We start from the raw sequence: 12,867 nt of genomic DNA, 5'->3' as shown, positions 1-12,867 counted from the left end.
CTCTCTTCACAGGTGTGAGCCAAAATGTGTGTCTCATCCTCAATATTAGCTCCAGCATGGAAACATGAGGAACTAGATAACCAATTGGGACCCCCAAGCCACATGTTATTTGAAATTAGTTGATCAGCCAAAAGGCCTCGAGTCATCATATCAGCGGGGTTGTCTGTACCAGGGCAATGGAACCAGTTGCTTGGAGATGTTAATGTCTGAATTTCAGTTACTCTGTTAGCAACAAACATCTTCCACCTATTAGGATTACCTATTATCCAAGACAGAGCAACTAATCTTACACAATCAGTCAAACGTAGGGCAGATATTACTTATTGACTGAGACGAGCACTCAACAAGGCTCCAAGAATTTCCATCCCGGGTAATGTAACCCGTTTGATGGGAACTATCTTTGTCCTAGCCATAACAAACCTTACATGAAACTCCTTATCTGATTTAGGTATATGTAGATACACACAGCTACCATAACCCTTTTCAGATGAATCACTGAAAACATGCTTCTCTAATCCTACTACTGAACTTAAAGATGAATCTGGATAATAACATCTATGGATTTCAAATGTCTTAATACTTTGAATACCATCAGTCCACTGCTGACATTTCAGCTGCAAGTCATGTGATAGGATTTCATCCCATCCAAGTCCTAGACGCCAAATTTCCTGAAACAGTATTTTAGCGTACATGGTGAAAGGATTTATTAAACCAAGTGGGTCAAACAGTCGAGCAATCAAACTCAATATATTCCTCTTTGTGAAATTCAAATCAAAGTTACAATCCAAATTAAGTCCCTTGAATGAAAACACATCCTTTGAGGCATTCCAGTGCATTCCCAACAACTTTGCAGTCTCACCAACTTCAAAAAACTGGTTAAATCGATGAGTTAGACTCTTACTGTTAGAATTCCACTTGGACAAAGTCATGCCAGCATCTGATAATATACTCTGAGCTTCCCAAAACATTGTATTGGCTTCTTCAACAGTATCTGCTCCTGAGAGCCAATCATCCACGTACAAGTTTTCCTGAAGCTCTTGCACCGTCACTGAAACAGGATATGAATTCAAATTATGTCTAAGAGTGGCATTCAGTAAAAATGGACTACTGGTGTTACCAAAGGGTACCCTTACAAACCTCATTACACGTATGGATTGCCCGCACTGCCACAAAAACCTATGAACATCCTGATCTGAGCACTGAACTCCAATCTACAAAAAGGCTTTGGTTATGTCAGCAGTCAAGCCAATTTTACATCTTCGGAATCTTAGTAATATTTCAACTAGATCTGGAATTAGTGAAGGTCCAGATTCCAAACAGTCATTCAGAGAAACACCATTAGGTCTTACTGCTAAAACATCAAACACAGGCCTAATTTTTTAGGAAACACATTCCTTAATTACAGGTCTATGAGGCATATAGTAAATGGGATAGGGACCTTCCATTTCAGATTGAGGAACTACTTCTATGATATTACTGTCCTCATAACTCTTGAGAACTTTATCATATTCAACTCTTAAACTAGGGTTCCTTTCAAACTTAGAGTTAAGTTTAGCTAACCTCTTCCTTTCTCCAGTCTCATTGTCAAGCAGACTCAACTTAGAAACATCACTTTTCTAAGGAAGAGTAACCTCATACCTGCCATCAACAAAATTAACTGAATTCTCAAAGTTATCGAACACTGGGTCTTTGGGAGACTTATCCCTCCCAGCACAAATCCCAATACTTTCAAGGCTCCAAAATTCATGGAGCTCAGATTCATTAACAGGTTTAGTAGTACTCATACACAACATCTGGTGAGCTACATTCTCTTCCTGGGTTTTCATACAAGAACCAGACAATATCCAGCCAAACACAGACTCAAAGGCCACTAACTCCTCACATCTTATAAGGTTCTCTGTGGAAACAAAACGCCAGTAATTATCCACACCAACCAGTATATCCAAAGTGAGGTCACGATCACGTCCATAGTCATCAGCTAACTGTAGATGTGAAAGGGACTGCAAAACATTAGAGGGAATCCTTTGACGGCTTAAGGGTGGGCAAATGGTCTCAACTTCAACCGCTAATATCGAGTGAGGATTACCCTGAGTGTCAATCACTTTCACATCATATACATTCCGTTCTTTTCTATTTTGTGATTTCTTATTCCCAAAGGTTGAGTATGAGGTGTACTTAGATGTAACCCACTTAGGTTTGATTCTTCTAACAATATCATGGCTCACATAAGTAGTGTCTGCCCCTAAATTAAACATGACGGGACCTACTAATTTGAGACAACAACTGACAACTTGAGACAACAAATTTTTTTATTGCGACAACTAGTATATATGGACAGTTACAATAAAACAAAATAAAGTCCGAGCACATGCCTCTTGGACTGGACAAACAGAGCACATTTTGGTACTGTCGCATTACATGGCCGATGAGGATTATCAATTTGGAGAAAAAAATATCTAGGGTTCCCCGTTAATCATGCATTAATTTCATCCTTTTCCTTGCCCACTCTCCTCTCACTCGTGTGCGTTGACCCGGCTTCTTAGCGGTTGTGGGGGTTTTCGGAATTTTTAAAAGTCCATCAGTTGAAACGATGTGGGTACTCTGCGCTTTCTTCTGTTTGTACATTTGAAACTTTTCGTAAATTGCATGCTTTTGATCCTCGATTTTTGAATTTCACACCATATGGTTGTCACGGAATTTTTCTACCCATCCAGCTACTTCCTAATTTCCTTTCTGGTACAGAGCGCGTTTGGTATCAAGTTCTTGAAGCTTAACAACCCCGTGCAATTTATCAATTAACTCGGGTAGTTTTCGAGGATTCCAATTAATACAGTGCTTCAGTATATTGTTCATAGACTCGCAGCTATTGTCCAACTGAACGGCAAGAAATCGTTCTGAGCCTTTGGTCTATGCACATAGTCCCGAAGAGCAGGTAAGAGTTTGTTTTCAAAGTACAGTAATCCATAAAGGAAGGAGCTATCTGATTTAATTTTGCTTTAAGTTCTAAGGCTCGTTGCTCAAATGCAAAATCATCGGGTTGTGTCAATAGTCCACTTGCTCTGAATATATCCTGAATTACACATTTTGCTTTTGTTATCCCAATTGCACTGAGTTTACTTTTTGTGTTCTCTTCCAGATGTTGAGTGTATAACATGAAAGTTGCTCCTGGAAAGCATTCCTTCATCGCTTTGACAATTGCCTTTTCCTCATCACTCCCTACTACAAGTTCGGAAAAATCCTAATGAAGCCCGATCAATTCCGGAACTCAGCTTGGCCTGAATATGGGAAAAAAATCTTTGATATGTAAAGTATTCCCCATCCCAATGTAATAACATAGGTCCGAGAAACATTGGTGGTTCTTGCGTTGTTTTTCGTTTCAACTTTGTATTTTTGTACACCATAGTTGTGACGTAACATGGCCCCAAATTAAATGTTCTGTCCACACCGAGCGCACTTGCGAATTTAATTGCTTTGTCGCACATGCTATTTATATCCCTAATTTGAGAGTCTGTGTATAGAACAATTGAAGGCGGCTTCCCTTTGGTGCGGATAACTTCTTGAATCAACGCGTGATCGTCGATCCTATTGAGAACACTAAGGATATCGTCAGCGTCATTTCGTTTGTGTGATCCCTTTTCTTTATTGCTGTTGTATTTTAAATTCTGAACTTGCTTCAAATCTCTTGGCGCACAGTCAGCGTCCTCCAAAACCATTTGCGTATATGCCTCACGTGGCGGCACGTGTTTTACCAAGTCCTTTATCCTTTTCATTGTTTTCTCTTGTGTTTTCGTGTATTCATTCCTCGTTCGATTCAAATTTCCGTGCGTTGACGTTGTATCTGGCCATTTCCCGACGTATTCTGCTTATGCACGTTTTACACCGATGTCTGCGTTTGGTATACAGCAGGGAAGTTTTTCAAACCAAGTAATCCTACATTTGTAATTTGAATCTCGTTTTAGCGTTGTATAGTACTGTTTCATTATGGCGACATCATCCTCATTTGGCTGTGGCACAAATGGTGTAAATGTCTTTTTAAGAATTTTTCCATAAACACCTTTCCTTTTCAGGGTAAAATCCAATCGACCATGGTTAAAAACGAAATAGGTCGTTTTTGTCGACGTTCCCGATGCTTCCCACACACCACAATTATCCGTGAAAACACTACGCTGCCCCTTTTTCCTTCGTTCATAATTATCCTTATCGTCTATCACTATACGAACGTTCTCCTTCCGACCGGATGGAATTGAATCGAATGGTTTCTCAGTTTCAGAACACAATATCCACAACAGGTTATCCTGATCGATGAAGTTTGTAATGGGAGTCCCGATTGTTGGGCGAGTTTCTTGTTCATCGCCTGTTATACATTCTCCATCTGTTTCGATATCATCGTCTGACTCTATACCATTCTCAGCCGTACACAAATCTACAAATCCAACAGAATCTGAATCGTATTACCCACCCTTTCCAATATTTTTTTCTGCGTTACACGATGTATCCACGACTGCTTTAGTATCCTCAACGTAGATTGTTTCCTGCTCTTTTTGCCCTATTCGAATACATCAGGTTCTCTCGTATCCTCTTCCGCGAATGACCTGGCATGATTTGGTGTTGGCCTTAATGGTGGGAAATCCACTACGTATCGTGAGTCGATCGTTAACAAGAAGGGGCACGAAATGATCCGGTGTCCATGTTGCGCATTTTAATCCAGGAGCGGCCACAGATGTCCACACGATGTTGATTGCAGATTGTTTTATTCCTGGCATATTTCGTGACTCAAATTCAACCTTTAATGTATGGATTGCAGGATCCATTGGTCCATTCATTGCTGGATACACGGAAATTATCGACCTCTTGATTACTGTTGCTGCTGCCTCCATCGTCCAAGCTGATGAATTTTTCTTCCAAATACAATCCATCTTTGCATCATCATATGATGGACATAACGCATGCCATTCTTCGTCGCCCTCGTGATTCTTTTGATAGATGTCCGCATTCAATATCATTTCGAGACTGCATCGGAAACGTAATTCATCCTCAATCTGTTCTGTGCCAGTTATTGCTGTGGAAATGGAATTGAAAAGACATCTCCCATCGCCAGTCACGTGTACAGGCATCCGTCTTTGGCACTTTCCTCCAAGATGTTCGATTATATTCCTAGAGTTGTGATCTGGCTTTAATATTCTGTAATCAAACTTCGCTGTGCCATCGTAGTAGGCTATTTCTTTCTTGGCTGTTCTCAGGAACACTTGTTCTCTCTTTGCGGCTGTTAGAATATTGTCTTTGTCTTCGGCTGCATCCATCAATCTTTGCTGTGCAGACAGCCTTGGTACCAGTACCCCAATTCTGTATTCCTTAGGAATTCGAAATCTTCTGGCGATATATTCTGGCACGTTGTTTTACAGTGAAACCACACCCTGCAGCTTTCACAAAATATGGCATCAGAAGCACAGGTCGTCCTACCACATGGCCACCTTACTTTCATCTTCCTTTTAGCTGGCATATTTATTAGGCGATTCACAGAAAACCACTTGGGAAACAAGACACTTTGATCCGAACGTTTTCGTCTAATCAGACATATTCAAGGAATACAGATAGGTGAGAATATATATACAGAAAGGTAGTAGACAAGACAGGAATATGTGAGGTCACACTTGACAAATTTTCCGAGAGTATCAAGGCGGTGACACACCGTGAGCTGCTACATGATAAACAATTTTCTTAACAATAAAATTATCAAGTTTGTATAAACCTAAACTTACGTTCATTATGTTATTAAAGGAATGTTTAATCAAATTGGATTAAATTATATTTCTATCTAGTAAAGAACTACAACAGACAATTTCTTTTGAATTTTTCCAATCAATGGTCAAACTGGAAAAGAGTTAGGTACCAGGATCAATCAACACAGGTATAGTGTTAGATCGGATTAATTGTTCAGTGGAATATTTGTACACGTTAAGAGACCACAACCATTCCACTGATTGAAAAAAAAAAAAATTGTCTCTTGTAGTTCCTTTGAATTTTTCCAATCAATGGTCAAACTTGAAAAGAGTTAGGTACCAGGATCAATCAACACAGGTATAGTGCGAGATCGGGTCAATTGTCCAGTGGAATATTTGTACACGTTAGAGACCACAACCATTCCATTGATTGGAAAAATTCAAAAGAAATTGTATCTTGTACTTCTTTACTAGATAGAAACATAATTGAATCCAGTTTGATTAAACATTCCTTCTATCACTCTGTATTCCTTGAAAATGTCTGATTTGACGAAAACGTTCGGATCAAAGGGTCTTATTTTCCAAGTGGTTTTCTGCGAATTCTTACATTCACGCGTTTTAGTGCTTTGTTGATTAGGCGATATTTCTTTTTCAGCCGTCTGATAAAATTCATTTTCACTTTTTGAATTGCATAATCTATGTCAGGGCGATGACGAATTGATGAACATGAAAAAGTGATGAGAAATCTGTTAGGTATATCAACTGTCGATTGCGAAGTGATGCGAATTCAGTAATTAGTGTCATCTCAACTGTTGAATTATGCTCCATGCTCAAAGTTAACAGGATCACGGCACAATATGACACACAAATTAATAAAAACAAAATGGAGACAATTAAATTCTATTCATTTTATTCCTGATTTCGATTTTTCGGCCACAGGTCCTCCTTTTATAGGTTTTCTCCGATATTGGGAATCTATACAGGTAGTTCTCGTTACATGCGGGGGTTCCGTTCCGCGGACCCCCCGCATATAACGAATTCGCATATATCGAACTATTGAACCTATGGGAAAAAGGGGGATACGTTCTCAACTCGGACCTGCACCAGGTCCAGCACGCTTAGATGACATTGCGCTGATCCTGAAAACATAATAGGAGGGTTATAGAACAGAGTGAGTGAGCAAAGCGAGCATGATATTCTGCAACATTAACACTCTCTGACATGTAAGTATTAACCTCGGGAAAAGACGCTACCGTAAACATCACTTATTTCGCCAAGCGTATTTTCTTCAGCTGTTTGAAAAATCAGTCTGTTTACAATTCACATTTCAGACTGCTTGCTACGCTTAAACTGACTGTTGATGTGCTCTGGAGATACACAGGCAGGCTTACTGCTTAGAGTTTATCCAGTGCGGAGAATAAACGATAATTCTTGCAGAGAGTGAAAATTGACGAAATTAATTGGGGCAGTAATAAGTATCAAAAATTAATTTGTTTGTGAAAAAAATAATTAATTTGTGTATCAAAAAAGCTTAATTACCTGCAGAAAGACAATGGTTTGGCCTATGAAACAGGAAGGATGCCTAAGACGATGCCGTCTGTACAGCTGCCGGTGTTGTTGTTGTGATAACGCCGCAGTGATGCCAGCTCTACCTAGCTGATGCAGCCAGTGTTACCACACGGCTTTATGCGCACCAACTTCAAATATATAATAGGTATTTTGAAAAAAATAATCGGCCGCGACTATTTTTATTTATTTATTTTTTTTAGGTCAAATCGCATATCTTCGAATATATCCCCGCACATATCGAAAAGTGGTGCAAATTCTTGAATCGCATATACGCGAATTCGCATATATCGAAGTTGCATATATCGAGAACTACCTGTAATGTATTATTAAACTCTAAACTCCCCGCCCAAATGCATGTGCCGACCGCAGCTCCGTCTTACAGTTCTCGTTTTACAGACACCTGCTCGTGCGGCCATGTTAGAAATGGCTCGATTTGTTGACGCCTATTCGGCAGTGCGAGTCTGAGGGAAATCGCTAAATTTCTGGTCTCCAAATACCACAGAATTAACAACATAGATGTAAATTCCCCACTACATTACAATTTTGAGGAAAAAAGTGGAAATATATTAGTTGTCGCAATAAAAAATGTTGTCTCAAGTTGTCGCATGTTGTCTGTTGTTGTCGCAAATTAGTAGGTCCGATGGTTTGAGGTCGTATGGTCAGTTCGCCGAAGCTGTGTGCTTAGCAGTTAACTATGACATCCCGTTTAACAAAAAGATTAAGATTGTCACTCTTCTTCAAACCCACACGTCAGCCTGTGTAAACACTGAGAATGAGAAGAAGCTGGTATTTTTGACACGTCATTTGGAACTTTTATGACAGAAACAGTTTTCCATGAATGATTATTGTTTTGGTCTTGAATCATACCCCAAGTGTAGTTATGAACAGCTAAGAGGCTTTTTGGTGCTGCCAAGCAAACGCAAGCTGCAGTACATCATTTCATCTATTGACAAGGATCAGATGATGAGAGAAACATTTATCAAAATGAAGACACTGTAGCAGAAGAATGTATTTCTCTTGATAATAAAGTACAGATTCGGCCAACTGTTGCATTTTCTGGTGGGGTTCTGACTGGCATGGAAGTGAACAAGCAAGACTGCAAGGCCAATTCTATGCTATGTATTATGATGAAGTCGCTGCACAGAGAACCTAGTATTATGGTTTCTGTGGCACCTGTCCACAAGCTCACAGCAGCATATAAGCTTGAGCGTGTGAAGGAGGCGGTAGGTGGGTGTGTCATCAGGTCTATCACAGACAACCACAAGATAAACCAGCAGTACTGTAAGCTGTTTGATTTTGCGGGTGATTGCCGTGCCACAGCCAAGCATCCTCTTGACAAAGAGCGCGTCTGGTTTCTCCTTTTTGACACAGTGCATCTTCTGAAGTGCATCCGCAACAACTGGATCAATGAGAAGTGCCAGAAGATCAGTCTTGATAATAAAACAACAGCATCATTTGCTGACGTCAAGGTCAAGGAACTGTATGAGTCAGAGAAAGGCAGTATTCTGAAGACTACTCCCCTCACTAAATTTGCTGTCAACCCCTCATGATTTCAACTACAAAATGTGCAGCATGTCTTGAAGGTCTTTAATGAAAAGGTTGTGGCTTCATTGAAGCTCAGAGGATGTCATGACACTGCAAAGTTCATCCAAATCATCCTCAACTGGTGGAATTTAGTGAATGTATCTGAGAAGGGGCAAGATCAGCGCATGAACAATCCATCTCGAGCTGTTCAGTATCCCCAGTCAACCAGCCTGCTGAATTTCCTGAAGATTTTCCAAGAGGCTTCTTCAGGACATGGAGCAAATCGAATCAAGTGTTTCACCCATGACACCAAGAATGCACTAGTGCAGACTATGCAGGGACTGATTGCCGTTTGCCGCTACTTGTTCAGAAACGCTGATTTCCATTATGTCCTGCTGCGTGAGATCCAGAGTGACCGGCTTGAGGGGGAGTTCTCAGTCTACCGTCAATCAACTGGTGCAAACTCTTTCATGACCACTGGGGATGTGTTCTCCGCATGCAAGCAGCCCCTCATGAGGTATGCTGCCATAAACATCCAGTCCATCGATGTCCACCCTGTGTCGAAGGAACATACCTGCTTGGGGACTACAGTTGACCTAGAGGATGCAGCCTCTATTGAGAGGTGCACCACAGATGTGACACTGACTGTGAATGAAGAGTGCAGTGCAGCCTATGTGGCGGGGTGGCTTGAGACGAAGTGTGCGGACGATGTGGTCTTCAGTGCCGAGGAACCTCTTGTGACCAGTGACGTTAAGGACTTTATCGAGACAGTGTCCAGAGGTTCCCTGACAACTCCACATGTGTGCACTTTTGACCTTGTCAGATGTGGACTGTTTCATCAAGGAAGCCCGTCACCGTTCCTGCTGCCAGAAAAGACTGGTGGAGATCTTGTCGACACTGGCCAGCTTCAGTGGGATTGACATTGACTGTCCCAAGATGTTCTGTCGTCTGGCAAATGTTCTTCTGAATGGATTCCACAACCTAGAGAAAGACCAGCAGAAGAATGCAGTCCTTTTCCAGACCTCTGTAAAGAAGGCCCGGCTCGCTGATTAATCGCTGCAGTCTGGTAAGCTTTTGCTTCTATGTTTATTTGTTCCTTTAAAGTGTCCACCAGGGTTGGCTGATTTAAATCATGATTTTAATCAGTTGATTTTTTTTTTAAACATCAGTGATTTAAATTGATTTTCTTATTATGCTTTGGAAATTGAAATGGCATGAATAAAATTAAGACACTGGGCTTTATAATCAAATTTTATTATTGTACTAGATTTTGTTAGAAAGGGGCTTCGCCCCTGAGATCTCAGCATGTTGATGAATTCGATAAACTCTTAATTTAAAATTTAAAAATATATATATACTTTTTCTCAATGAAAATTATCCAATTTTTTAAAGGAAGATGATTGTTAATGTACCCGCCAGATATTTCACATAGAATTATGAGAAAATTTACAAAGAAATTTACTCAATAATTAGCAGGGATTTTATTTTTGTATATTCACTCTTAGAGGAGATATACATTTAGAAATTTTAAAGATTATTATTACTGCATTGTATGGACGGAAAGTTGGGCAGGGATGTTACTATCGCCACTGTTTTTTTTGTTTTTTTTTCATTGGCAGTCATATCTCTAGATAATTTCTTTGTAGACTACAGTATATTTTTTTTTCTCCTCTTCTTGATAATAATATAAATTTCTTGGATCTCCTATTCTTGATACAGCAACATATAATTGTCCATGCGTAAATACTTTGTTTGTTAAATTTAAGCCAACTTTTTTAAATGTTTGTCCTTGAGATTTATTAATTGTCATTGCATATGATAATCTAACTGGAAATCGCAATCTTGAAAATTTTATTGGCTCTTCATTTATAAGCTTTATCCTTGGTAAAAGCACTTGTTCACCTTTATATTTGCCATTGAGTATTTTAGCTTCTATAACATCAAATGACAAACTTATAACAACCATTCTTGTTCCATTGCATAACTTAGGTGAATTAAGATTTCTTAACAGTATAATAGGTGCTCCGATTTTAAGCTTTAGACAATGTGGTGGCATTCCAGATATTTCTAATGAGTTTAAGAATTCAACTGGAAAATTAACTTCTTCATTTGTATCTATTGCCTTATCAATTGAATTGTAGGTATAAATTGGTTCACTGATCTTTTTAAGCATTTCATTATTTATTGAGTCAACATCATCATTTATTGTAGCAAGTATAGCCCTTTCAGATAGATAGTCCATATCTGTGTAATTAGATTCAAAGTTGTCAAACACTGATTCCATTATTGGTACTATTGTTGATACTCGGTTTCCAAATCGTAATGCTATTCTATTATCACAGCTATTGATTTTATCTTCACCAATTTCAACCAATTTATTTGCGAAATACTGTAAATCAGTTGAGTTCAATGAATTAACTCGCATATTGATCCTTAGAGATAATTTTTCAAATAGATTCCATAATTGTGAAGATTTGATTGAGGCACCAATTTCATCAGCTTTTGTTCCTCTTGGGACTACTGGTAATATTTGTCTGAAATCTCCTGCAAGTAGTACTGTAACATTTCCAAATGGATCATTGCTATTTTTAATCTCTTTAAAAGTTTTATAAACTGCTTCCAACATATTTTTGTGTGACATTGCAGCTTCATCCCAAATAATGAGATCACAATTCTTAATGTACGGTAGTTCCATAATTTACTATTTTTCCTTATTGATGTTGTAAATTCATCAGATATTGATGATGAAAATGGTACAGTTTTGCCTTCATCTAATAATGTTGATGCTATTCCTGATGATGCAACAGAAATACTTTTTCCATTAATAACTTTATTTTTAGCCAATATTAGATTAAGTAAAAATGTTTTACCAGTTCCACCTGGAGCATCTAAGAATTTAAGCTTAGTATTATTTAGTTCATTCAAACAATCAATAGTCTTATCACAAACTTCTCTTTGATCTACATTTAGCATAATTTCATTTCTTTCAATAAAATTAGTTGTTTCATCTACAGTATTAGGATTAGAATTGATTTGACCATTAAATTGATCAAACATTGGTTCTGGTAATCCTACATCTCTAAGTGATTTATCTCCTATCTCATTTATAATTTATTCTAATCTGTGTAATAATTCTGAATATAAAATTTCAATGTTATCTATTTCTTCATTTTGATTTTCAGTCATCTGGTTCAGTATATCAAGGGACATTTGTGATTTGAATTCTTCATCAAGTCCTACTGGATTACTTGGATTACAATATACTAATATCAAACCAAATAATGATCTAACTTGACATGGCAATTTAGATATTATTGATTCTTGAATACAAAATCTTAAATGATCATCATTTTCAAGTAATCCTCTTGCTAAACAGCTTCTTTGAATGTATTGTATTGTGTTCCATCAAAATATTTAACTTCTTTAAATGATTTAGGACCTCTAACATGATCAAAAGCATTCAGTTTGATTTGGAGATACTGTATACATTCGAGCACATCCTTTGTCTATCCTACTGTTTAATCTTCTGTTCCACTTTTTGTCTGGAGTAAGTGTATAATGATTAGGTATTTCTCGATAAAGTGAAGTATTTGCATGCTGATCTTCTGCATTTAATTTGAAAAATTATGTTAAACTTGTATTTTTTGGATTAATAATTCTGTTGTACATTATCTGGATTGAAATAAACTCTTTGTCCATTCTCAAGGTGAATGTCAAGTTGCTGAACAGCTGGATGTCTCATGTGTATATTGAATTCAAATATTCTCCATGCAGCTTCATTACTATTCAAATATCTAACTGAAATGTAATTGTCAACCTCATTATAGTCCTCACCACTTCTTAATTGTAATACTGCTGCATCACTGCCTTTATTCAGATATTTTATTATGAACATTATCGATTGTACTGAACAACAAATTTCAACATTAATGTGAGCTTTGAATGCTTTTAATAATAATGGATTGTAAGGCACTATCCATCAATTATATATATAATTGATGGATAGTGCCTTACCGTGTAACAAAGGTTTTGTCTTTGAGTTGAAACTGTTATT

At 38.1% G+C, this 12,867-nt stretch overlaps 1 protein-coding gene across 1 annotated transcript; it reads right to left on the bottom strand.

Annotated features, from left to right (window-relative positions):
- Window positions 1-320: 320 nt before the first annotated feature.
- Window positions 321-3,713, bottom strand: LOC143022737 (uncharacterized). Its single transcript, XM_076181083.1, has 5 exons — window positions 3,446-3,713; window positions 2,956-3,219; window positions 1,639-2,263; window positions 1,256-1,371; window positions 321-1,048 (listed from the first exon to the last, which is right to left on the bottom strand). Exons 1-5 carry the CDS (start codon window positions 3,711-3,713, stop codon window positions 321-323), a joined length of 2,001 nt encoding a protein of 666 aa, XP_076037198.1.
- Window positions 3,714-12,867: the final 9,154 nt, after the last annotated feature.

The sequence above is a fragment of the Oratosquilla oratoria genome, unplaced genomic scaffold, assembly GCF_046742065.1.
Source record: "Oratosquilla oratoria isolate Oo_2021 unplaced genomic scaffold, ASM4674206v1 SCAFFOLD154, whole genome shotgun sequence".
Lineage (NCBI taxonomy): Eukaryota > Metazoa > Arthropoda > Malacostraca > Stomatopoda > Squillidae > Oratosquilla > Oratosquilla oratoria.
The sequence above is the reverse complement of the archived record's forward strand: the minus strand, read 5'-3'. Positions and strand labels throughout refer to the sequence as shown.

Excerpts from the sequence above, each read along its gene's own strand:
- LOC143022737 (XM_076181083.1), bottom strand. The coding sequence starts at position 3,713 with ATGGTTTTGGAGGACGCTGACTGTGCGCCAAGAGATTTGAAGCAAGTT. Across the intron at positions 3,220-3,445 it reads TAAATTCGCAAGTGCGCTCG|TAGGGAGTGATGAGGAAAAG; the intron begins GTGTGGACAGAA and ends CCGAACTTGTAG. Across the intron at positions 1,372-1,638 it reads GTTAATTTTGTTGATGGCAG|GCCTGTGTTTGATGTTTTAG; the intron begins GTATGAGGTTAC and ends CTAAAAAATTAG.